This window comes from Arvicanthis niloticus, chromosome X (genome assembly GCF_011762505.2).
Source record: "Arvicanthis niloticus isolate mArvNil1 chromosome X, mArvNil1.pat.X, whole genome shotgun sequence".
NCBI classification, from domain to species: Eukaryota; Metazoa; Chordata; class Mammalia; order Rodentia; family Muridae; genus Arvicanthis; species Arvicanthis niloticus.
Window position 1 is genome coordinate 98,052,691 of NC_047679.1, and position 27,113 is coordinate 98,079,803.

At 41.6% G+C, this 27,113-nt stretch overlaps 1 protein-coding gene across 1 annotated transcript in view; it reads right to left on the minus strand.

Moving 5' to 3' along the window:
* Nucleotides 1–25,975, minus strand: part of Kiaa1210 (KIAA1210 ortholog) — a 55,044-nt gene extending 29,069 nt beyond the window's left edge. Inside the window, exons 1-4 of the mRNA XM_034485984.2 lie at nt 25,915–25,975; nt 19,109–19,274; nt 14,445–14,571; nt 963–1,115 (exon numbers count right to left, since the gene is read on the minus strand). Of these exons, the coding sequence (XP_034341875.1) occupies nt 963–1,115; nt 14,445–14,571; nt 19,109–19,274; nt 25,915–25,975 (507 nt within the window). The remainder of the gene's footprint in view (nt 1–962; nt 1,116–14,444; nt 14,572–19,108; nt 19,275–25,914) is intronic.
* Nucleotides 25,976–27,113: the final 1,138 nt, after the last annotated feature.

Sequence of the window (27,113 nt, forward strand, 5' to 3'; positions counted from 1 at the left end):
CCACATTTGTCCACAAAAAAAAAAATGTTATCTAATCCAACCCTTCCACCAACTCAGACATCCCATCCCAATTCATCTGATTTAGTAGTGTTTGGCAGAAAATAGTCATAACCCAATTCCATAAATTAATGATTTTCCATCCACTTTCTGTCAGTATGTGCTTTTATTTTGGTCTAACCTAATTTTTGGCATATATAGCCAAAAGCTACTTTTCTTCATACAATCTTTTTTTTCAGTGCTGGGATTTGAAGTCAAGGCATTGCAAAGAATAGGCAAGTACAGTGTCACTAGCCACATCCCCAGATGCCTTTACAGTATTTTTTAGCATCAAAATAGAGTTTTGTTCTGACTGGCTAGTTACTTCATTATAAACTGTTTCTGTTTACTCTTAGTTCCCAATACTAATAGCTACAAATTCTAAATTCATCTAGGTTCACAACAACCAATTAAGGTAAACACAAATTTGACAACAGAGCTGTTAATATGATTACAATCAACTAATTTGCCAATTGTTAATGGGTAGTATTTGGTTGGCATATCTAAACATACAAAACATATGCATGACACTGTGTGCCAACTGCCTTTTATTAATGCTGGACAGTTTTGAAATAATATTTCATTGCCTAAGCTCTGAATTTTTATTTAAAAATGTACAGGGTTGGCTTCAATTAAAGAAGCTCTATTTTAATTTTCTTAAGATATCTGACTGTATTCACAAATTATTGTGTATTTCTGAAGCAATGTCTTCTATTCTTTATGAGCTAAATTGGTGATTATTTGGTTTGTAAAACCGAGTGGAAAATGTAAACCATGGTGCAAATCAAAAGCCAAGAATGGTAATTTATTTTCCAAAGTGCCACTCTACTTTGTCCCTGGAGTTGAGATATGTCAAGAGAACATAGAACAAGAAAGTATATCTTTAATAGGTCCAACCTATCCCTGAGAGTAGAACTAATATTCACCTTCCTTGGTGTTGATGAACAGTGTGAAGACCTCCTTCTGGAGCTCTTGGGTGTTCTGCAATCGTCAGAGCATTTTTCCAAGTCCTGAGAGAATTTGTCAGATCGGATAATAAATGGGCTGATGCTGAGTCTCCTTGAGCGCAGAGATTGGATCTGTTAAAAGGAAGAATGGAAGAGTTTCAAACATGGATGTTTTCCCCTAGGGTACTGGTATTCTTTTGTTCCTTAACTGGTGAACGACTGACAAGCCAAAAAGAAAGAAAATAACATATATAAAAATGTCATAATGGTCCAGGCAGTGGTGGTGCACGCCTTTAATCCCAGCACTTGGGAGGCAGAGGCAGGTGGATTTCTGAGTTCGAGGCCAGCCTGGTCTACAGAGTGAGTTCCAGGACAGCAAGGGCTATGCAGAGAAACCCTGTCTCAAAAAAAACCGAAAAAAAAAAAAAAACAAAAACAAATGTCATAATGAAACCTAGAATCATGTATGATAAATGCTAGTAAGAAATGGAAGATGGCTCAGTAGGTAAAAGCGCCTACCATGCAGAGATGAGGATCTGAGTTCAAATCTCTAAAACTCATGTAAAATTAGTATGAGTTACAGAAGGATTGGCAATCTCATTGCCTGTGGCAAATGGGGGTCAGAGACTGGAGAATCTCTGGAAATCTGCAGGTCAGATAGCCTGATGTATATAATAGAAAAACAGTAAAGAGACCCTGTCTGACACAAAGGGGGTTAAAAGCTCAGGATCAATATCTGAGGTTGTGAGTTGGTCCTCTGACTTCTACAAATGTGTCATATAGTGTGTACACAAACAATTGCATGTTTGTGTGTGTGTGTGTGTGTGTGTATGTATGAACAGTGCCCATGAAGCCTCCATAGATTAATGTTTAAACTGAAGACACTCTGTGGTGGTTTGAATAACAATGGCCTCCCTGACTTTTGAAGTTGGATAAATGCATTTTGCATTATGCTTTGGCTACAAGCCTATGGGGGCCAAGGAGTGGGCTGTGATGGTTTAAATAGGTTTGGCCCTCATAGACTCATGTGTTTGAATGCTCAGCCCATGGGGAGTGGCACTATTAGTAGCTGTGGCCTTGTTGGAATAGATGTAACTTTGTTGGAGGAAGTGTCTCACTGTAGGGACAGGCTTTGCAAAGGTCTTAAGTGCTTAAGCTATGCCCAGTGTGAAATCAAGTCTCCTCCTTCTGTTGCCTATGGATCAAGATGTAGAACTCTCAGCTCCCCCAGCACCTTGTCTGATTCTGCGATGCTTTATGCCATGATGATTATGGACTAAACCTCTGAAACTGTAAGCCAGCTCCACAAATGGCCCCATTAGCTCATATATTTGAATGGTTAGTCATCAGGAAGTAGTGTGTGTGTGTGTGTGTGTGTGTGTGTGTGTGTGTGTGTACATACATACATACATATATTCATATGTATGCATGTGTGTATGTGTTTGAGAATTGTTCTCATACTTTGTCTTAATTCAGCTCCCAAAGCCTCTTCCAGACCTGACGGTTCCTGCCCCACCCACACACACCCCGCTGGTTTCAATTGGCAATAAAGAACTGCCTTATAGCCAATGGCTGGGCAGGCAGATGGAGGCAGGACTTTTAGATTACATGGGCAAGGGACCAAGAGAGAGGGGCAGAAGAGGAGAATTGCCATGACTCAGAGGCAGAGGGATCAGATTTAAGAGCTGGAAAGAAATCATCCAGCAATGTAGGTGGAAAGGGAAAGCAGCCCTGTGAAAGGGGGGTGGAGGGCTTCCCAGAAGGTAACAGGGCAGCAAAGTTAAAATATAAATTTAGAAAGTAATAAGCAAGGAATACAGGCAGGGGGTGTTTGCTAGCTGCGGGGAGGTTTAGAAGTGCCCTGCCATTGAGCTAGTCAAGGCATATCAAAATTAACTGGCATCAGGGTGTTTCATTAGTGAATCAAGAGCTCTTGGGCAGTTGGGCAGGTGCAGTGCATGTGTGACCCATCAGAAGCCAAAGCAAATTAACTAATTCACCACCATAGATAGATAGATAGATAGATAGATAGATAGATAGATAGATACAGATACAGATACAGATACAGATACAGATACAGATACAGATACAGATACAGATACAGATACAGATACAGATACAGATATAAAATAACAACTGAAAAATCGGCTCAGGAAGAAATTTCTTGCTTCCCTATCTTCATGTCTAACTAATATGTATTTAAACCAAAGACCAGCAAGCAGTTGCTGCACACTTTTGCCAATCCCCAAACAATGTCCAAAACTTCAATTTTTTTTTATTTGACTGAAGCCAGTCTTGGTTTCAGTCCCTTCCAGCTTCTATCTAGAAGTCTTGCTTCATTCTGCTATATCTTTGAATTTGCCCATATCTTTGGAGCTAGTATTTCCAACGGTGAATCTTGAAGTTATCATCTGGGTTTGCCTCCCCCTGCCCCCGACTAAAACCTCTATTCCTTTTGCTCCAGGTACTGTCTGGGCTGGATATTGACCTTATTCATCTCTTGTCTTCATATTATTAAGGCTGATTTTTCTGGAAATGTTAATGAAAATATAGAGACCTAAATCTGGGTGTTCAGTACTTCCAGAGCATGGGTTCAATCTCTAGTATCCAATAAATACACTTTAAAATCTATACTTATACTTTTAACTTTATAAAAATATTTTTAAATGGTGCATTTGAATGAAGGGTTGACTAATTTCAGACTTATGACCATGCTATATTTGCCCAACCATGGTCCTCTTGATACGGATTGAAATCTTTGATTTATATTTAACAAATATTGGATAAGCATCTACAGTTTATTACAACCAATCATACGAAGTGGGCCTACAATACTTCACAAAACATGGTTCCTTTTTTTCTTTTAAGCTAACATCACTTGTTTCTGTCTAAAGTTTTATATATGGAGATCTTGGGTGGCAGCTCTGCCCCTAATCTCCAAGAACCCAGAGGAAGCAGGGATCCCAGGCTCTCTAACTCCAGCAGTATCTTAGGTAAGCAGACAGCAAGGCCCGCCCCAAACAGGGAGTAACTGGGACCCACAAAAACCCAGGAAGTCACTCCCAGCCCAGAGCACTGGTTCCTTCAGGTCTGGCCAGAGCACTGAGCAGATCTTGGGTGGCAGCTCTGCCCCCAATCTCTAAGAACCCAGAGGAAGCAGGGATCCCAGGCGCTCTAACTCAGGCAGTATCCTGTCTGAGCTTGAGCACTGAGCAGATTTTGGGCCCCAGTGCTTTCCCCAGTAGTTACACCCACCCCACACAGTTTTGATACAACCAAGATAATAGAAAAGACAGGTTCCAGTCAGGGACAGGGCAGGTAGCACTAAGAAGATACAGATGGCAAAATGCAAGTGAAAGAAGCATCAGCAACCCAGGGTACTTGGCATCATTAGAACCTAGTTCTCCCACACAAGAAAGTCATGAATTCCCCATGTCACTAGAAAAGCAAGATTCAGATTTAAAATCACTTCTAATGATGAGGATAGAGGACTTCAAGAAGGACATAAATAACACTATCAAAGAATTTGAGGAGAACACAGGTAAACAGGTAGAAGCCCTTAAAAAAGAAACACAAAAATCCCTTAAAGAATTACAAGAGAACACAACCAAAAAGGTGAAGGAATTGAACAAAACCATCCAGGACATAAAAATGGAAGTAGAAACAGTAAAGAAATCACAAAGGAAGACTACCCTGGAGATAGAAAACCTAGGAAAGAAATCAGGTGTCATAGACACAAGCATCACCAACAGAATACAAGAGATAGAAGAGAGAATCACAGGTGCAGAAGATACCATAGAAAATATCAACACAACTGTCAAAGAAAATGAAAAATGAAAAAAGTTCTTAACACAAAACATCCAGGAAATCCAGGACACAATGAGAAGACCAAACCTAAGGATAACAGGTATAGATGAGAGTGAAGATTCCCAACTTAAAGGGCCAATAAATATCTTCAACAAAATTATAGAAGAAAACTTCCCTAATCTAAAGAACGAGATGCCCATAAACATACAAGAAGCCTATAGAACGCCAAATAGACTAGACCAGAAAAGAGATACCTCCCATCACATAATAATCAAAACACCAAACACAAAACAAAGAAAGAATATTAAATGCAGTAAGGGAGAAAGGCCAAGTACCATATAAAGGCAGACCTATCAGAATTACACCAGACTTCTTACCAGATACTATAAAATATAGAAGATGCTGGACAGATGTCATACAGACCCTAAGAGAACACAAATGCCAGCACAGGCTACTATACCCAGCAAAACTCTCAATTACCATAGGTGGAGAAATTAAAATATTCCATGACAAAACAAAATTTACACAATATCTTTCCACAAACCCAGCATTACAAAGGATAATAGCAGGAAAGCTCCAATACAAGTAGGGAAATTATACCCTAGAAAGAGCAAGAAAGTAATCCTCTTCCAACAAATTCAAAAGAAGATAGCCACACAAAGATAACTTCACCTCTAATAACAAAAATACCTGGAGACAACAAGCACTGTTCCTTAATATCTCTTAACATCAATGGACTCAATTCCCAAATTAAAAGACATAGGCTAATGGACTGGATACATAAACGGGACCCAGCATTTTACTGCATACAGGAAACCCACCTCAGTACAAAGACAGACTACCTTAGAGTAAAAGGCTGGAAAATAATTTTTCAAGCAAATGGTCCTAAGAAACAAGCTGGAGTAGCCATTCTAAAATCTCCAGCCTGAGAACACAAAGGGAGGGACTCATGGCTCCACCTGTATAGGTAGTTGAGGGTGGCCTTGCTAGGCATCAGTGGAAGTGGACAGCCTTGGTACCTGAAAGTTTGGATTCTCTAGTATTGGGGAATTTCAAGAGCAGGGAGGTGGGAGTGAGAGGATGTTGGGAGCACACCCTCATAGTAATTGGAGGGGAGTAAAGGGTTAGGCATCAGTGGAAGTGGAGGGCCTTGGTACCTGAAAGTTTGGATTCCCTAGTGTTAAGGAATTTGAGAGCAGGGATGCCAAAATGGGAGGATGGTGGGAGCACACCTTCATAGAAACGCCCAGAATTATATGGATTAGACATGACAGAGGCAGGCAGCCGGAAGACTAGATTCCAGAATTCAAACAAACAATTATCTTGATACTAAAATTTGTTTTGAGAACTGTTTATTGCAGAATACACAGCCTTGGTATATCTACTCATCAAGCAAGCTGAGCAGACCTGCTCAAACCTCTGATGTCCTGGAATTCCAGCCGGATGCAGTGAAGACAGTGTCAGAGGTTTATCAACTCATTCTTCCCCCAACCCCTCTTCTAATATCTCAACACCCATAATCAGCTTGAAAAAGTTAATGAAGAGTCGGCGCCCCTATTCCCTGGGCTTGGGGACTGAGGTAGTTAATATTGGGCTGTCTTTCTAGGGAAAAATTTTGGTGGAACAGGGAGGATTAGCTAGGATTTATTGCATAGCCATAATTTACTGGTAGAAATATGTATAATTGTTATTAAGATGAAGTTATAATTTCTTAAATGGTACAAAATTTACTTTGATTTCAAATTTAAGGTTTTTATTGATACGAGCTTCTTATTTATTTAAAAGTGAGATGAATATTGTTACTGTCATAGGCATTGTGCCTGTATAACACATTTAGGAATACAAGGCTTAGACCCAGTCCTTCTTAAACTTTTTTAACTGGTTTGAGATGGTTAGACTGTGAGTTAAGGGACTATAGCAAATTCATGGCTTTGAGTTTATTGTTAGGGAGTTTTCCATATTTTATTTAGAAATAGCTGAAAGGTGTTAACAGACAACAGTCCAGATTGCCTTACATGGATAATTGGTTTTCAAAACATCAGAAATCCACAGAATTGACATTACAAACATCTCTGTATTAATGTTCATTTTGATTAGAGACCTGTCTGCTCCTGGCAGCTTCCTGTCTTGAATTCTAAGAAAAAATTGAGCATCTTTGGAGTTATTCCAATTGTGGTGAGACAGCCACTAGGCAAGAATTGCCTCTCTCCATCTACAGACAAAATACTGTCCAGAAAAGGAGACACTTGCAGAATAGTCGACTGATTTTATCTGCCAAGACAGAGTAATCATCCCTTAATAATTCTGCATCACTAGGTCTGTCAGATGACCCTGGGCCAGAAGGCTGAAGATCAGATGCTCCAACATTTTGTAGTATAGGGACTGTCCAGGTGTTCAGCGGTCTCTATAAATTGGCTAAGTTTTAGAAGCTATGCTTTGTGCTTCCCATAATCTCAGTTAACTCAGTCATTCTGGATTTCTGATGGGGTTGAAGACTTATAGTCTCATAGCCAATCCTTGCTATTTACTTTGAGAGAAAATATTTGAGAGGATGGTTTTCAGCTGACATTCATTCTAAAGCCAAGGGGGGAAAAGCCAGGTTCAGAACTAAGTCTTTTATTTAGGAGAGATGACAGAAGTTCTGCTTAGTCAACAAAATGATGGACTCGGTATTAGGTCTATCTTGCACCTTACTGACATAAATTAGTATAGTTATGTTCTAACTGTATTTTGAGAGAAAAGTTTTATTTTAACAGGAAGAGTGATATGTAGGAGGAGCTAAGGTGGGAGGAGTACAGAGAGGGGGAGTAAGGAGAGGAGGAGGAGAAGGAGAGGAGGAGCTAGGTGATGAGAGAGAAAGAGAGAGGTGGGCCAGACATGGAGGTGGATGTTCACATGTCTCCGCCAGTCAAAGATAGTTGATATATCTAGGTTGGGTATTAGGTTACTCTTCTGATTGATATTGAGCATTACCAAACTTATAAATCCTTTGGTTGACATTAAAAAATTGTATAAAGCAAAAAGGAGAAGGGGGTATGGGATAGGGGTTTTCTAGGGAGGGGAAATGGGGAAAGGGGATGGCATCTGAAATGTAAATAAAATATTTTTAAAAAGTTTTATATATGACCTCCAGACACTAGCCAAAGAAGAATGGACACAGTGGAGGTTTGCCAAGATTTTGCCCTTGGAAAACTCCTGGCCAGGGTCTCCCGTGCTTGCTACCAGTCTTTATTGGGAACTTAGGAACTAAGCCTAAATCAACTATTACTTCAATCAACCATACGTAAGCCAATAATAATAACAACAACAACAAATAACTTTCACTAAGGGATTATAATATAGCAAGCAGTGAGAAATCTTTACAGTTCTTACAAAGTGATTGCTAAGTATCATGACCATTATCTAATGGAGAAAATGAGGTTTGAGAGATTTGTGACTGACGGTACTTCTATGGTTGTAAGGCAAGTATTTGAAAGCTATTGCTAAATTAATAGCTTGTGTTCTTAACCACTATGCACTCTTGATTCCTTGCCAGCAATAAGTGCCGGGAAAGGGGGAAGGTCCATACTGAAGACATGTTCAGGAAGCTGAACAGCAGCAACCAGAACCAATGGTGTATTTTCTTTCTTAAGAAGAGCTGCAGGGGGAGAGTTGGGCTTGAGTACAACAAGAAAAAAAAGTGTTTTCTACACAGTTGGCTTTATAAACTATGAACTCAACAGCAGGAATGTGCCGATAATACAGTTTCACATTTTAACTGTTATCAAATAAAGAAAACCTCTAAGCAACCATGGTGAATGTCCAGAAGTGAATAGAATTGGCTCAACCTTAGCAGTTCAGACACAATTGAACCTGGATTTCTTCCCTCCCAATCTGTAGATGCTATGAATATCTTTTTTGATCCACTAAGAACCTTGCCCCGGAGGGATTTCTCATTGATTAGAAGCATCAATGGGTACTCTTGCAGACGACCCACATCAGGTGGCTCACAACAGTCTGTAACTCCAGTTCCAAGGGCTGTACTAAAGTGTATATACCCCCACAAATACATTATTTTTTTATTTAAAATAACTCCACACCATCAGGGGACCCAGGCACTGGGCAATTCTATACTTCCACCAAGTTCTATGGAACACTGGTACCAGAGCCCCTGATACATTCTGTTCTGTGCATTGATGTGTGTGATGTGTGAAACAGGGCCACAAACTATATCCCAGGGTATCCTGGAATTCACTATGCAGAAGAGGCAAGTCTTGAACATATGATCCTCCTGACTCAGTGTCCTAAATGCTTATACAACAAGGAGTGCCAGCCACCCTGCCTGGCATCTGGGACCCTTGGCATTAATTAACTTTCATTTAGTGCTGTCTTCTTGGCAATTAAAGGGAGTTTTCTACCCAAAGGTTAATCTGGTTATTGATGACCTATTACCACCTATTTTGGCTGTCCTGCCTTCTTTCTTCCTTCCTTCCTTCCTTCCTTCCTTCCTTCCTTCCTTCCTTCCTTCTTTCCTTTCCTTTCCTTTCCTTTCCTTTCCTTTCCTTTCCTTTCCTTTCTTCTTTCTTTCTTACTTTCTTTCTTTCTTTCTTTCTTTCTTTTTTCTTTCTTTCTTTTGACAAGTTTTCTCTGTGTAGCCCCAGCTGTCCTAGACTAAGATGTCCTCAAGCTCACAGAGACCTGCCTCTGCCTCCCTAGTGCTGAGATTAAAAGCATGTGCCACCACTGCTGGACCTCCCCCCCCCACACCAGTACAAATTAGAGTTATCTTGAAAGAGAAACCTCAATTAAGAAAATGCTTCATCATTTGGAGCTAGAGAGATGAATCAGTGGTTAAAAGTACTGACTCTTCTTCCAGAGGTCCTGAGTTCAATTCCCAGCAACCACATGGTGCCTCACAACCATCTGTAATGGGATCTGAGGCCCTCTTCTGGTGTGTCTGAAGACAGCTACAGTGTACTCACACAGAAGGCTTCACCAGATTGCCTGTAGACAAATCTGTGGGAAATTTTCTTGATGGCTAATTGATAGAGAAAAGCCCGGCCCACTGTGGGTGGGGCCATCCCTGGGCAAGGTGGCCTGAATGGAATAAGAAAGCAGACTGAGCATGCCATGAAAAGCAAGCCAGTAACCAGTTGTCCCTCTGTACCCTCTGCTTCAGTTTCTGCCTTGAGTTCCTGCCTTGACTTCCCTCAGTGATGGACTGTTTAATTGGAAGGACAAGATGAAATAAACTCTCCACGTTGCTTTTTGTCATACTCCTTATCACAGCAATAGAAAAAAATAACTAATGCAGCGCCCCCTGCTGTCCATAGGCATGTTTTGCAGTGGAAGGCCTAAAGGATTGGGCCCAATGTATGAGCCCAATGTAGATAGGCCCACACTGGTCATTTAAGAAAACTTGCCTTTGGACTATTGGGGTTTTCCCCTTATCTCCTTCATCATGAGAAAGAAAGATCCTAGACTATTTCATGGCAATACTCCCCCAAACTAACTCTAGTTTTTAACTGTCTCTGCTACATGAGTTTTCCTGTTGCTGGGTCTAAAAGAGGAGGGAAAGTGTATAGGACCTACGCTGCTCCTTTCCAAACATAAGAAACATCCTGTAACACTTTTCATGGCCATGAGAGATCAAGGAGTGCATCTACAGGCATGCAAAAGCTGGTGTTGCTATTTTGGACTGAACAGCAGGAAGTAGAGGAGAATAGGTTTTGCCTAATGTGCTACAAGAAGACAACAATCCACTAACACTAGGGGCCCCCAGCCACAGAGCCACATCCTCTGCTGACTTCCTCCATTTTATCTTCCCCACCCTTCAAGATTAAAGCATCCAGCAGAATTTTCACAGTTAGTCACATGAAGTCTCAAACATGATTTAGAAATAAACCCAAATTACCTTGTGCCAAATACAAACTTAAAATGGGCCCATAAGAGTGCTACTGTGTCTGGACAGCTATGAAGGATTAAAGCATCTTAGAAAGTGGGTAATAGCAAGCCTGTGGATTCTGAGGTTAACATGCCTGAAACACATTTCTAAATCAACAATGTATTAGCTTGGTGGCCCTGAATAGTGTATTTTTAAAACAATTATTGTATGTATTTATGTTTATTTTATGTGTGTAAGCATGTTGCCTGCATGTATGTCTATGCACCATATCTCTGGTGCCAATGGGGGCCAAAAGAAGATATTAGGTCCTCGGGAACTGGAATTACAGATGGTTATAAGCTATCATGAGGTGCTGGGTATCAAACCAGGGTCCTCTGGAACTGCATCTAGTGTCCTTAAGCACGGAGCTATCTCTCCAGTCCCTTGAATGACTTCACTCAATCCTCATAAGCAAGTTTTTGAGGGAGATATCAATACTGTACATTATAGATGAGGAAGGGAAGGCTCAGAGAAGTTAAACAGCTAAAGCATGGTCTTACACCCAGTAAGTTGTAGGACAAAAATTCAAGCACAGACCTGTATGGTTGTTTGAATGAAAATGGACCCTGTATGCCCATAGGGAGTGGCACTATTAGGAGGTATGGCTTTGTTGGGGTAGATGTGCCCTTGTTGGAGGAAGTGTGTTGCTAAGGGTAGGCTTTGAGGTCTCAGAAGCTCAAGCCAGGCCTAGTGGCTCACTGTCTCTTCCTGTTGCCTGCTAATATGAATGTAGAACTCTCAGCTCCTCCTGCACAGTGTCTGCCATGCTTCCCACCAGTGTGAAAATGGACTAAACCTCTGAAACTGTAAGCCAGTCCTGATTAATTTTTTTCCTTTATAAGAGTTGCTTCCGTCATGGTGTCTGTTCACAGCAATAGAAACCCTTACTATGACAGCAGTTGGTACCAAGGACTGGGATACTGCTGTGGTAATACTGACCACACTTTTGTTTGAAGGAATGTATGGGGACTTTAGATTAGAAAAGCATCTGATCGCAGCCAACCATGGGACTGAGCATGGGTCCCCAATGGAGGAGTTAGAGAAAGAACTGAAGGAGCTGAAGGGGTTTGCAGTTCCATAGGAAGAACAATAATATCAACCAACCAGACCTCCCCCCCCAGAGCTCCCAGGGACTAAACCACCAACCAAAGAGTACACATGGAGGGACCCATGGCTCCAGCTGCATATGTACCAGAGGATGGCCTTGTTGGGCATCAATGGGAGGGGAGGCCCTTGGTCCTGTGAAGGCTCAATGTCCCAGTGTAGGGGAATGCCAAGACGGAGAATCAGGAGTGGGTACGGGGGAAACATCTTCATAGAAACAAGGGGAGGGAGGATGAGATAGGGGGTTTTCAGAGGGAAAACCAGGTAAGAGGATAACATTTTAAATGTAAATGAAGAAAATATCTAATAAAAATCAAAAGAAAGAAAGAAAGAACAAAAGAAAAAAGAGAGAACAAGGAAGGAAGGAAGGAAGGAAGGAGGGAAGGAAGGAAGGAAGGAAGGAAGGAAGGAGGGAAGGAAGGAAGGAAGGAAGGAAGGAAGGAAGGAAGGAAGGAAGAAAAGCATCTGAATGCTTTAAACTGGGGCTAAATGGGCCACACTAGCAGAAGTATGGAAGACAGTAGTACTGGGTATGATTTTTGAACTGTGGTGGTCTGGCTTAGAGGCTTCAGAAGAGAAGAATATTGGTATGTTGCTTAGAAATCATTCTTTTGATATTTTGGTGAAGACTGTAGCTGCTTTTTGCCTTTGACCAAAGAGTCTGCCTGAGGCTAAATTGAAGAGTTATGGATTAACTGCGTTGGCATAGGGCATTTCCAAACAGCCTAGCTGTGCTGTGTGGCTAGTAGAGGCCAGTCTTATGCAGATCTATACTGAAAAGGAGCTAGGCAAGGAAAAATACAAAGTGTACAGTTGGAGGAGAAAGGTGGCACTAGAAAGTGAAAACAGATTAAAGAAAAACCTGATGCTATGTGGAATAAAGGGAGTGGTGGTCTCTGGGCAAAACTCCATGCTGCTAAGCTTCCAACTAGTGAAAATTAATTAAAGAAAAATAAAAAGGAATTAAGGAATTAAGGAAAAGCTTAGAGCCAGGTGTGGTGGTGCACACCTTTGGTCCCAGATCTCAGAAAGCAGAAGCTGGTGGGTCTGAATTCAAGACTAACCTGGACTATAGAGCAAGTGCCAGGACAGCCACTCTTAGGAAGGAAAGTAACCCATCAAAAACAGAAAGCTGGTGAAGATGTAATTGAAGAGGGGGTCATGTTCCATTTCCATCAAGCAACAGAACTTTGAAGCTTGGGCCATGTGGTTCTGGCTTTAGAGTCAAGGATACAAGAAAGGGGCTATGGAATCTCCCTCTAAGACTAAGGAACTCCACTGAGGCCAGGCATGTGTCAGGGGTGTCTCTGCATGGAGGCCTAGAGAGGCCATTGTGTGAAGCTGTAAAGGTGAAGCCTGGATTGCCTTGGAGACCCCAAGATGTTAGAGATGCCAGAGCCATGGGATAGCTGCTGGGCAAAGCTACTAACAGGAAGTAGAACCAATCCAATAGAAAGGAGTGTGCTGCAGTCAACAAAGCTGAAAGGAGTTGGAGATCTGAAGAGTGCTTTGACGTCAGACATGGAGATGAAGAGTTTGAAGTCGACCCAGCTGATTTACAGTCTTGCTTTGGTCCAGGACTTCCCCACTATGCTCCCATCCCTACATTTTGAAACAGTAATATATATCCTGTGCCATTATATGTTGGAAGTATATGGTCTGCTTTTTTGATTTTACAGGAGATTACAGTTAAGAGATTTCATGAGTCTCAGAAGAGACTTTTAAACTGTGGACTTTAAACAGTGCTGATACTGTGATAGAATATGGAATTGAACTTGGACTATGATATAGCTACAAGCCTACAGGGGCCAGGGAGTAAAATGTGGTGGTTTGGATGAAAATGGCTCCTAAAGACCCCTAGGGAACAGCACTATTAGGAAGTGTGCCTTTGTTGGAGTATGTGTGGCTTTTTTGGTGTAAATGTGTCACTGGGGGTTTCAGATGCTCGAGTCAGGATCAGTGCCATTCTCTTCTTCCTGTTGCCTGTCAACCCAGAACCATGTCTGCCTGCACACTATCATGTTTCTCACCATGACAATAATAGACTGAACCTCTGAACTATAAGCCAATCCCAATTAAATGTTGTCCTTTATAAGAGTCATGGTCATGGTGTCTCTTCACAGTAGTAAAACTCTAAATAAGACAACCTGTCTATGTGACTTAGCCGACCATGCTACACATATTTCCATGGTATTACTTCAGTAAATTTGGAGCCTGGGCCCCAGATTTCACTGCTGGAAAAATAGTGGCCCTCAGATTTACTCAAAGCTCCAAGGGCACCACTTCCTGTGATTCTAGGCAAAGTTCTGGAGCTAGAAGACCTCTGTGGAGAAAGAGAAAAGCTTGGGGGTTTGGCATTCTAGCATAGAAATAGAAAACTGTCCACTATCAAAATAATGATGGTATCCTTGAATGTGTTAAATGAATACACATGGCAGCCAACACTATGTGTTGGCCATATAACATAGTTAAACGCCTATTTGTATATTGTATTACTCGAGATGTAAGATAGCTCTGTGAGATAGAATTAGTCGATAAGCAGGATCAAATTCCTCCCTCTTTTGATGAGGGGGCAGGATAGAAAAATAAATAGTGTCTAATCAGACTAAAGTCAAATTCATCGTTACCTTCAGTGATCTGCTTCTCTGGGACTCTGGAGAAGAGTGTAGCTTGCCTTCTGTTTTTTCAGGCTCAAGATCCGAACAGAAAACACTGTCATGGGATATGGACTTGGCTCCCATGCCGCTCTTGGGCCTATGTGGAAAGGAAACGTCTTGTAAAAGCAGTGCAATGAATTAATAATTGAAGAGCAAGGTATTTTCATAACATAGATACCATAGAGAGCTCAGAAGGATGCAGAGATGCAGGTGTGCTGACACAGAAAGCCATTTCTGAGATGGAGAGTAAGAAATCAAAAAAAACAGTATGAACCCATTCAACATACACACATCTCACACACACATACACACATGCACACACACACAGACACACATACACTCATACACACATATACATGTACATACATACATACACACACACATACATACATACATACATAATTTATGTTCAGAAAAATGTCTGGGGGGTCATTAGTGGTGAGACTATTAGTGGTGAATCCCTCTGAGGAAGGGACCGAAAGATATGAGAGGGATTTTCATTTTCTGCCTTGTGCCTTGGATTACTTTTAATGTTTAAAAATTATTTGTGTATGCCAGTCTTTGTTGTGGTTCATAGTCATCATAAAAGCAATGAGGACTTGGAGAGATGAGAGAGAACAGGGAAATGATGTAATGTATCAAAATCTCCAAAAATAAAAGAAATAAATTATTTGTATATGTTTTACAGGAAAATTCTACTGAGATGGTTTAGTCATCATACGATTTGTCCATATACCATACAACTCCATAGTGACAATCTTGAGAAATGGAAGGGTTATTAAAAATTTTTCACAGTCAAATTTCCCTTGAGTGTTTTTATTTGATTTGTTTTGAAATTCAAGGATCTGCCCAGATACTGTCTTTTCATTTTTACATGTATTTATTTAATGTGTGTGTGTGTGTGTGTCTGTCTGTCTGTCTGTCTTCTGTCTGTCTGCCTGCCTGCCTGAGTACATGCTTGCCCACATATTACAGGTTAGAGAGAACAAATTTGGGGAGTCAGTTCTCTCCTTTCACTATGTAGGGCCCCAGAATGCAACTCGGATTGTAAGCTTAGCAGCAAGCAGCTTTACCCACTGAGCCACCTAAGATAGAGCCACCCCAAGATAGAGGTTTTTTTTCTTAGTTGTTTTTTTCCCTTTGTTTACAAGACCTTAAAGATACATTTATCCTATTTTTCCAAATCAACCTTATGCATCATTCATATGTTCCTTCCCTGGATCAATTAGACAGGCTTTCTAATTAGGAATGGGACCAGCTTGATCCCAAGTGTGTTGAAACAACTTGAAGAAATGTTAAAAACAAAAGAACAGCAAATGGCACTAAAGATACCCTTGGGGACATGGTAATATGTTTTTCAGCCATTCGACATGCAAGTGTGGATGCATGCCCATGCGAATGGGGAATGATGTCAAATACTTGGGTAAGAAACAAAGGAATGGGAGGAGAGAAGACAGGAAGAGAGCGAGCTCCAGCAGCAGGCTAGTGCTTCAGCACACAGGGCTCTTGCTCTCTCTATTTTGCTGCATCTCAAGTTGCCTCCAAGAAAGTTCCTTGTTACAAGAACTTGTCACCATCTCATGTTCAGGGCCCAAATCCTGACAGCCTCACACCAAGGCACTTGTTAGTCCTATAGCGCCAGCTGTTTCTCTAGTCACCATTTCATGATGATTGCTTTAATAACAGTTTCTTTTTTATTAAAAAATCTATTCTTTTTAAACTTACTTATTTATTTTATTCTTTGAGAATTTCATATATATATTCTATATTCTTTATTCATCTATTCTATATTATTATATTATTCATATATTGTTTATTCATATATTCTATATTCTTTCATTTAGTTTATTTTTTGTTAAAATATAATTACATCATTTTCCCCTCCCCCATCTTCCTTTTAACCCCTCCCATGCCCTGTCCCTCAAATTCATGGCCCTTTTCTTTAACTACTATTGTTACATATATAAATAAATATATGAATAAGTATAAAAAGCATAACCTGCTGAGACTATTTTCTGTTGTGTGTGTTTTCAGGGTTGACCAATCAGGATTCAATAACCAAACAGTATTTACTCCCCCTCACCCTCCAACTCTTACTATTCTTTCCCACTTCTCCCTCTCCTCTTCTTGTCTCCTTTTTAAATTCACTGTCTCTAATTAGTGTTTCCAATATACACATGGGTGTGGGGCAACCCACTGGGACACATTTAACCTACCAAAGGACACACCTGTTAAGAAAACTGAGACTCTTTAGTAGCCATCAACTGCCAATAGCTCCTCATGAAGGGGTAGAACCTCATGGTCCCCCTCCTCCATCCATGCTAGAATGGTGACTGCAAAGCCCTGGTTTTTTAAATTGTGACTTGCAATCCTCTATGTGTTTATATACTTGTAAACAAGCAATGATGAAAAACTAATTCAGAATCAATTGCATAACAAATGTGGGGTGTTTCTGGCAGTGTTCATCCATGTTGTATTGTGAACTTTCACTGCAACCTTGGTTCTGAATACATAACCCATGCACTCTGCATGCACTTGGTTTTTTCTACAGTGTTTTCTACACTTATGGAAACATAATGGCTCAATTATAAGAAAGACAATATTTTCTTACTATCTATCATACCTCAACATGGAAATATTAAACCAGTATATTTTTGGATTATACTGCATTAAAATGTTTGATTTGTCTCTTTGTTTGTTTGTTTGTTTGTTTGTTTGTTTCATGAAACAGGGTCCCACCATGTAGCCTTGGATAGACTGGAATTTTTATGTACACCAAACTGGCCTCAAACTCCTAAAGGTCACCCTGCCTCTACCTTTTGAGTGCTGGCATTAGAGGCTTGTGTCACCACACCCAGCTGGCTATAAGTGTTATGACTTGTGGTGGTTTGAATATGCTTGGTCCTTAGAGAATGGTACTGTTAAGAGGTGTGACCTTATAAGAGGAAGAATGCCACTGTTGGGGCTTTGAAACTCTGCCTCAGAGGCTTTGGCTCAGCGGTTAAGAGCACTGACTTGCTCTTCTGGAGGTCATGAGTTCAAATACCTGCAACCACATGGTGGCTCACAACCATCTGTAATGGGATCCGATGCCTTCTTATGGGGTGTCTGAAAACAGCTACAGTGTACTTACATATAATAAATAAATGAAAACAAAAAAAGAAACTCTGCCGAGTGTGGAAAAGCCAGTCTTCTCCTGTTTGCCTTTGGAACAAGATGTAGAACTCAGTGTGATGGTTTGAATATGCTCCGTCCAGGGAGTGACACTATTAGAAGGTGTGGCCCTGTTGGAGTAGGTGTGTCAGTGTGGGTGTGGGCTTTAAGACCCTCATTCTAGATGCCTGGAAGCCAGAATACTGCTAGCAGCATTCAGATGAAGATGTAGAACTCTCAGCTTCCCCTGCACCATGTCTGCCTGCACACTGTCATGTTTCTTGCCATGATGATAATGGACTAAACCTCTGAACTATAAGCCAGTTTCGATGAAATCTTGTCCTTATAAGAGTTGCCTTGGTCATGGTGTCTGTGCACAGCAATGATTGTTTAGATGGATTAAAAAGCCTGAACTCACTTCCAAACACCTGAGTGGCATTCTCTAAGGTTTTCATCCTAGCATATTAAGCAAGGGACAAAAGCCAGGAGTGATCTTCAGGCTCTTGAGTTCTACTTTATTTAACTTATGCTCCTTGCAAAACTATCTCCCCTTCCTTACCTGCTTTGGATCTCTCTCGACATTTCTTAATGTAGCAAATACAGCAGAGCTAATGAACCATTTTGGAGTGTGAAGTTACAATCTTTGTAAAAATAGCCATTATCAAGTTGCAAAAACAATGCAGGCTAAACCAGACAGACCTTCCATCCCCCATCCCTCTGGTTTAGACAAGGTGCTTATAATCTTACTTTGAGACAATATCCTACAATGGCATTGCTTGTACGGTGTGAAATAAGCCCTTCTGTTGTTGGGAAATAGCCCTTGGCAAGGCTATCTGAAAGTCCTCATGGTAGGTGCACTCATTAAAGAACCATACATAGTTCCGTGTCATCATGTCATGGGAAGTATTTGGGGGAGTATTGGGAGAGGCTTAGCATGGCAGAGTCTCAGAGGATGGCTAGGAGCACTAGTGACCTCTGAGCAGCACCTCTAGATGTCTGCAGATTAATGTTATGAGAAGTGGTCTAAGGAGTGCTCCATGGAGGGATCGAATCCAGGGATAGCTGTACGTACAGGATATCCAAAGGAAAAAAAGAAATAGGATATTTAAGTCAGAACATCACATGTAAAAAAAAATGTGAATGTGTGTGAGTGGCTGAGAAACAGCCTTACTCATAGCTCTGTGACCACCCAGTGTCCTGAGGGGGACTGAAAGATGCATTGAGCTGGCTAGCTTGTTTGTGTGCTTTTGCAGCAACAAAAGATTCTATGCTTAAGCTCACATGTCCTAAAAATGCTCCTCTTTCTGAGATTTTATTATTCAGATCCTGCATGACGTGGACCCTCCTGATGTTATGAAATGGGCCACAAGCTCCTCGTGAGCAGTAAGCCCTGAGTATGATCGTTCCACTTGCTTGTGCCTGTTCTGGATCCAGCCCCAGCCCTAGCCCCAGCCCCAGCTTCTGACCCCATCTGGGCTTACTTGGACTCCGCTTGCACTTCCGGAACTGGCTGCAGAGAAGACACACTAACACTGCTGCTGGAAAACCTTGGCTTTAGCGATGTCCCTTCCAAGACTTCTTCTGGTTCTTTCTTCTTCTTCTTGCCAAAAAAGCTCTTAAAGGCTTTAAACTTAGATTTCTTCTTTCCTGGAAGTGAGATGTGAAATGGATGTGAGGCTAAGTGTGATGGAGGAAGTGAAGGGAGAAGAGAGGTAGAGCCATAGTGGCAAGAAGAGGCTGGTGATCCCAGGTACCTTGAAGATTTCACTCCTGGTACCCATCTCACTATTCACTTGTTTGTGACACCCTTAGAACCTTATTAAGCAAGTGTCTGAATTGCAGTGGGATGTAGCAACCCAGGCCACACCTTGGGGTCCTAAGGCAGCCTCAATTCAGGCTAAACTTTAAACTCATAAGATGCCCACCTGCTTGTCAATTTCAATGACTGAGAAAGCTCCTCTGCATTTTATTTTGGGCCCTCCATCGTTGTACCTTTTTATGTTTCTATTTTATTTTGTCTGAGTTTATTGGAGGGAAGGCTCTGGGTGTCACTATATAGACCAGCTGGTCTTTAAAATCCCGATTCATTTGCCTTAGACTCCCCAATGCTGATATTACAAGCCTGTGCTATTCACCCTCCAGGGGTGGCTTTATCTGTATTTTTTAAAATGCTTAAATCTAGGAAATTGGGGGGGGGGGGGCGGGGTTGCGTACTCTGTAGCCCAGGCTTCCTGCCTGTGCAGCTAGAGGGCTGGTATAGCAAGCATGTGCTACCACCCTGCATTTGGCTTTCTTTTTAATCTTTTGATTTCTTAAATGTAGGAAAGTGTAGGGATTCAAAACAAAGCAAAAGAAAAGAAACCCCCGTAGCCCAAGCTGTCCAAAATCTCTGTATCCTCCAGTCTCCACTACCTTAGTGCCTACAGGCCTGTGCCACCACCTGGACCTGGCTTTATCTTTTAATGTTTTAATTTTGTAAATCCACGAAATTCTAGGGGTTAAAAAAGCACAGACCTGAAGCTTTCAATCCTCCTGCGTCCGTACCAAGAGTACTGTTATTGCAGGCCCGTGCATTCTCCTCTGCATTGTCTTTTAAAGTTCTAACGTCTTAAAACTGTAAAACTATGGGGGTTTACAAAAATGGGGTCTCACTATGTGGTGGAAGATAGCCTCACACTCTTGAGCTGCCTGTCTCCAAACCTAGGTTCTAGTATTATTTATATAACCTGTGCTGCTGACCCAAGCAGTGCTTTCTCTTTTAATCTTCTAATGTTATTTTTTTTAAGATTTATTTATTTTTTATTTATATGAGTACACTGTCACTGTCTTCAGACACACCAGAAGAGGGCATTTGGATCCCATAACAGATGGTTGTGAGCCATCATGTGGTTGCTGGGAACTGAACTCAGGACCTCTGGAAGAGCAGCCAGTGCTCTTAACCACTGAACCGTCTCTCTTCTAATGATTTTTTTAAGCTATGAACTTGTGAGGCTTCTTTAAAAGGTCTCAATATGTAACCTAGTGCACTTGGCCCTCCTTCCTCTACAGCTTAAGTGCTGATACTACAGGCCTGGACTTAACCTTCTCATTTCATGCTTTAATTTTTTCAAATCTAGGGAATCATGTGTGTTTCTTTTCTAAAAAGGCATCTAGGCTGTTCTAAAAAGCCTAGGCTGTTCTTAAACTCCATCTTCTGACCTCAACCCCATCAGGGCTGGTATTGTAGGCCTGTAGGCCTGTGCCATCACCCCAGGCTTGACTACCTCTTTAAACCTTTTAAATGTTTTTAAGTTGAGGAAATTGTGGGGATTGAAAACAACAGGGTCTTACTCTGTAGCCTAGGCTGCCCTCAAATTTGGGGTTCTCTTACCTCCACACCCAGAGTGTAGGTATAGCAAGCCTGTGATCCCACCCCAGGCCTGACCTTATCTTTTACTTTTAATTTCTTTAGTCTAAGAATTTGTGATGGTTTTAAAAGGGAAAAAAAAAACGAGTCTTACACTATAGCCCAGGCTATCCTCAAACTTTTGATCTTTCTCCCTCCACATCTGGAGTTTGGTATTGTAGGCCTGTGCTTCCACCTCAGGCTTGGCTCCATCCTAGAGATGTAGGCCACCACTGCAGACTAAGTCTTCTCTTTCAGTTTATTTTTTTAATCTTGGAAATTATGGTGGTTTAAAAACTAAGGTCTCATACTGTAGCCCAGGTTGGCCTGGAATTCCCAGTTCTCCTCTCTATATACCCTGAGTGCTGCTGGCATTGCTAGCCTGTGCCACTACTCAGGTTAGCTGGTGTTATTTAAGTTTCTAGTTTTAAAAATCAAAGCTGTGAAGGCTTTTCTTTTAAAAAGGAAAAAGAAACCAGAGTCTCACTGTGTGGATTAGGCTGCCCTCAAACTCTTCATCCTCCTGCCTCCTCCTCCAAGTGCTAGTATTCTAGGCCTTCACCGCCAATCTTTTAATCTTCTAGCTTTTCAAATCTATGTAACTGTGAAGTGTTTTGTTCAAGGGTTTTACTATGTAGCCTAGGCTAGCCTCAAATTGTTGATTCACCTGTCATCACACCAAGAGTATAGGTGGGTGCCACCACCCCAGATTTGGCTTTCTTTTTTTTTTAATTTTTTTTTTAATTTCTTAAATCTAGAATACTATAGAGTTTAAAAAAAAACAAACAAGCAGGGTTTCACTTCATAGATGAAGCTGCCTCTCTACCCTTAGTGCTGGGATTTATAGGACTGAGGTTTATGTGCGCAGTTCTAATTGCTAGAATCACATTTGCAGTTTGGGGCTAAAAACTATTTCCCTGCTAGCCCTCCCTGGTCTGCACTCTTAATCTTTTGGGTGCAGAGAAAACACTCCCACCATGGCCATTTTGAATCAGTCTCTGAAACCAACCTGAGCCAGTATGAGCCAGTTTGAACCGGTCTGAGCCAGGTCCAACACACCAATCACAAATGCCTGCCTGCCCGCCCTTAAAGAAGAGTTGGGCCAAGAAGGGAAGAATCTGCTACATGTCCCCCATCAGAAGCACCACCATCTGCTTTCAAAATACAGAGGCCTACTGCCCGCTTTGCTTCAAAATCCCAGAATGGGAGACAGAAAAGCAAAACCAGAGATTTCAGAGTTGCAAACCCACTTCTTAGGAACTGGCAAAGACAAGAGAGAAGCATCAGCAGCCAGCAGCTCCATTTGTAATACAACCAGCAAACATGGAACAGCTGGGTGAATCTCCTAATCAATTGGTACTAATACTAATACTAAAAAAGTGGTAAGGCTGTGAAACCACATTTGCCAAACATGCTCATCCATGAGCAGACAAAATCACACTGACACGTACTTTATCCTCCTACATGAACAAGATGACTTGTGTGCTGACTTTTCAATATGCACAGGTTTCGGGTTTTCCCTTGTTTTTCATTCTTCGAAGGGAAGAAACAACTGACTTTCCCAGAAAGATTCAAAATACTTTAAATAATGCACATCGCATCTCCTTCCACTAGGGGCACTCATGAGTTAGAGACGGTTCCATTGTACTGGGTGCTAGTTGCTGTATGAGTGTGGGCTCTGCGTAGCTTTGCTAGTGGGGATTTGGGACGGCACAAAGAAACCAAACTGGCAAACACGTTGTGCTGGATGCTCACTGATCCTAAGCAGTGGCTTAGAAGAAGGGCACCATCTCAGACAGTAACCAGTTGATAGATACACACTTTTGAAGTCCTAATACAATCAAAGGTGTTGGTCAGAGAGTCTCGCCTCCTGGGTCTCTGGGTACTCTCTAGAGGTTCCCCACCTCCCACTCTCTGAGGCTGCATATTTCCATTTATTCTCTTGTCACTCTGGGCTTCTCTCCTGTCCCCTCCCCCCATATCTGATCCTGTTCCCCTTTCCCCTCCCCCTCCCCCTCCCCCCTCCCTCCCAGATCCCTCCCTCCCTCTGCCTCCCATGATTATTTCTTTCCCCCTTCTAAAGTGGGACTGAAGCCTCCTCACTTGGGCATTTCTGCTTGTTATACATTTTATGGTCTGTGCGTTGTATCCTAGGTATTCTGGGGTGACCTTAGCCAAAACGCCCAACATTGGGCAAAGGGAACTTTTTGCAAGAGTCCACCTCCAATAGATAGGTCTCAAGTAGAGGAACAGGGTTACTAACCCACAGTCAAAACTCCTGACCCAGAACTGTTCCTGTCTAAAAGAACTTCAGGGACAAAAATGGAGAAAGGGAAAGGTGGTCCAATGACAGGATACATATGGGGGGGGGGCACCAAGGCCTGACACTATTACTGATGCTATGATGCATGTGCTTACAAACGGGAACCTGGCATGGCTGTTCTCAGAGAGCCTCTACCAACAGCTGACAGAAGCAGATACTTATGCCCAACCTTTGAACTGAAGTCGGGGACCCCTATGTTGAATTAGGGGCAAGATTAAAGAAGCTGAAAGGGAGAGTGACCCCATTGGAAAACCAGCTGACTCAACTAACTGAGACGCCAGGGAGCTCTCAGAGACCAAGCCACCAAGCATATGCAGACTGTTCTGAGGCCCCTGGAACATTAGTATCAGAAGTCTACCTGGTCTGGCCTCAGTGGAAAAAGATGTGCTTATTCCTGGAGAGACTTGAGGCCCTGAAGGGGGGGCCTGGTGAGGGGAGTGCCATCTCAGAGGCAAGGGGGAGGGGGAATGGAATGAGGAGCTATGGGGGTGGACTGAGAGGGGTAACAACCAGAATGTAAATAAATCAAATAATTTAAATTAAAAAATTGTTGGCCAGATATTTGGGTATTATAAATACACCTTTCAAGTTAAGTTCTTTCAAGGGTTGCTTTTAAATTTCTAGAAGATGATCCACAAAATGCTGGTTTTCATAAGCCACTGGAAATACAAAGTGTAGTTAGGCAGATAGGGATAAAAACTCACCCAGCAGTAAAGTCACATATACGCGTATAACTCATGCCACCACAAGGTGTCGCTGTTGTAGCCAGTGAGACAGCTATCTGGCTTTCTCTAACAAAGCCATTAATTTCTATGTTCAATCCAATTTCTAAACGGTAAGCAACTTTCAACATCTTTACACAACAAACACCAGAATGAACGTGTCACATGCCACGAAACAGCCTCCAGAAGAAATCCCAGCCAGTGAAAAAATTGTTGCTACTGTTTCTTGTGTTTGGTTCTATCATTATACACATGGGCAATCTGGGTTGAATTTAACATTAACATGCATAATAAAAAATGAAGACATTGTTCTTTTGCCTTGCTACCTTTGGAAACACACACACACACACATCTAACTTTTCCTCCCTTCCATCTCCAAATGGCCATTTTATTCTCTGGCCAACACTAGTTCAAACAAAATATATAATCTTTTGAAATTTTTGGAGAATATATCAAAACCCCTCCCCGCCCTTTATCAAGACTTCTGCCTCTTCTGTAAGCCTCAGTCAGTTGATGACGTCATTAGGCCTACTTTGATGAGGAGTCACTTCAGTCATTCATTCATTCATTCATCCACTCATTCATCCATATATCCATTTCTTAAATATTCTGGAGTGTCTAATAACTCTCTGAGACCCTGCTAACCACCAAAGATCATCAAGGCTCCACGGTCAAGCTCAGTACCCCATCCCTCAAGCATTCAGTGAACTTAGGCCTACGGGAAGCCAGGAGGAGGTTCTACTCTCCACCTTTCTAGATAGATAGTCTTTTGAGTCATATAGGAAGAAAACTCAATGAATGAATGAAAAAAAACCAAGCCAATTAACTGTTACATCTGGTTCTGTCTTCAAAGTCAACTCTTACTGTGTCTCATAGTTCCTTTTCTAAATGTGCTTTTGGAAGGGAAATGGTGAGGGGTGTGGCCCATATTAAAATTAAGTTACATACATAGATAAAATCTTCACAATGAAACCCATTATTTTGTATAATTAATATACACTAATAATAAAAAAGGAAAACACAATCAGTTTTTGTAGTTTATAATTTATCTCTCCGTTTCAGTCATTCCACTCAGGTTCAGCTGTCTCTCATGGATAGATGAACAACTTCACTAATGAATACACATTTGAGGAAGGCTTGCAAATGAGATTTATTTCAATTTAATATTTCTATTTTAATTAGAATACAAAGCATTAGGTTTCATCATGGCGGTTTCAAATGACGTTTTTGTTGTTGATTCTCCTCCCATTTCATCTTGCCTTCCGACTGTCCCCACCCCTTCCACTCCCAGCAGCCTCCTCCATTCCCCAACACCTCTTCCCCACCCCCACATCATGGCTGCATTCCTGCAGTCATGCCCATATATGCATAAACCTTACAAGCTAGGATGGCACATGAGGCCTTTCATAATCTGAATTTAGATGCCTGTGGTGGCCTCTTGTTTCTGTCCCCTTTACTCTCCTCATTACAAATCCTTCCCTTGGTTGAATCTGAATGTCTGTCTGCATTGAAACCTTAATGGAATCCATGACACTGTGGTTTGGTTCTGGTTATTCTTTCTGAATAAACAGAAATACCTCTACCTTAGAGAATAAAAGCTTCTGCAAAGATTTCAGACCTTTCAGCCCCTCCCCTCTCATGCCCCACCCTCCCTCATCCCTTCATCCTCCATTTTGTTTTCATGTCACGTGATTTCTATTACATTGTTTTCCTAACTCACCCCTCCCTTAAGACCTCTTCCCCCCCCTTTCCCTTTCTAACGGTCTTTACATATATATATGTGACGGAGTTCTTTTTCCTGATTGCAGTACACAGTAACTCTAGTTCTAGTCATTAAGGTTTTATTGGGTGACTTACCCTCCTTGGTGACTTCCAAACCTTCCATACTGCTGGACACTTCGCTTAATGTCTCAGCCATGGTATCTTACTAAAAAATCCAGAACAAAAGAGGGAAATATGAGTCCTTTGATATATAGGATACAAAAAAAAATCATCACACCTTGCTACTTATCTTTTATCCTTAAACTATTCAAGAAAACACACTCAAACGCAATTGCCCACTTAGGATAGACATCATCTCTTTAAAAAATACAGTAATCCTAATAATAGGCAAGTGCATGGATATAGAGGATCTTGCCTAGGGCTGGTAGGGAGAAGGCGTTGCCAGGAGTGATGGATGAGGAATCACTGTGACACTTGTAGCCATCTTTGTAAACATGGCAGTACCTTCCCAGCACTCAAACTTACAAAAGACAAGGGTAGAACAAAGAAAAGGGGGTATTTTGACATCCCTGCACCTCAGTGCCATTGTGAGAAGTAATTTTGTTTAATACCCCCCACCCGAGTTTGTCTGAAATTTTTTCTTGAATACATGCCTCATTTCCTTCAACGGATCCTAAATGCCCCGCGGACATCAACACCAGGAACTACCCACACAGTCAGGTAGGATAGGTGGAACATCTCTCCTCCTCACCACGTTGGCAATCACAATAAAATGGAAATTAGAAGTCCAACTGGCTTACAAAAATGACTGCAAATCCTTTCCTGTTACCTCCTCATATTTCCCAGTCTTGTTAAACACAAAATCTAAGCGGTTTTTTTTTTTTCCCTACTTACTCTTACTGTGGCTTCGTTTGAAGTTCTCCCGTGCTCTTCCCAGCGAGAGCTCCAAGACACCCGCCTGGTCCCCACAGCAGAACTGCTCTGGCTAAAGCCAGCCGTCCCAAAGCACCTCTATGCCTCCCGTCCACCTTTTAAAAAACATTTGTATCAATTTCTGTTCGGAACAGCACACTCCCCGAATTTTCCTCTTTTCTTATTGGCTAGTCCTTCTCAGGCTCCTCTAATGGCCCATTGTCCTAGCCCTGATTTTGAAACATAGCATTTGGGCCTTTGTCCTTGCCCCTCTTCTTAATCAACAATAAAGTTCTAGCCCAGCAAATGTTAAGAGAAGCACAATTGTAAGTCACATGCCCAGTGAAAAATCCTCTGGCAACAACACTTTAAAGAGAAATCCCGAAAATGGGTGAAAAAAAATTTAATAAGGTATTTTATTG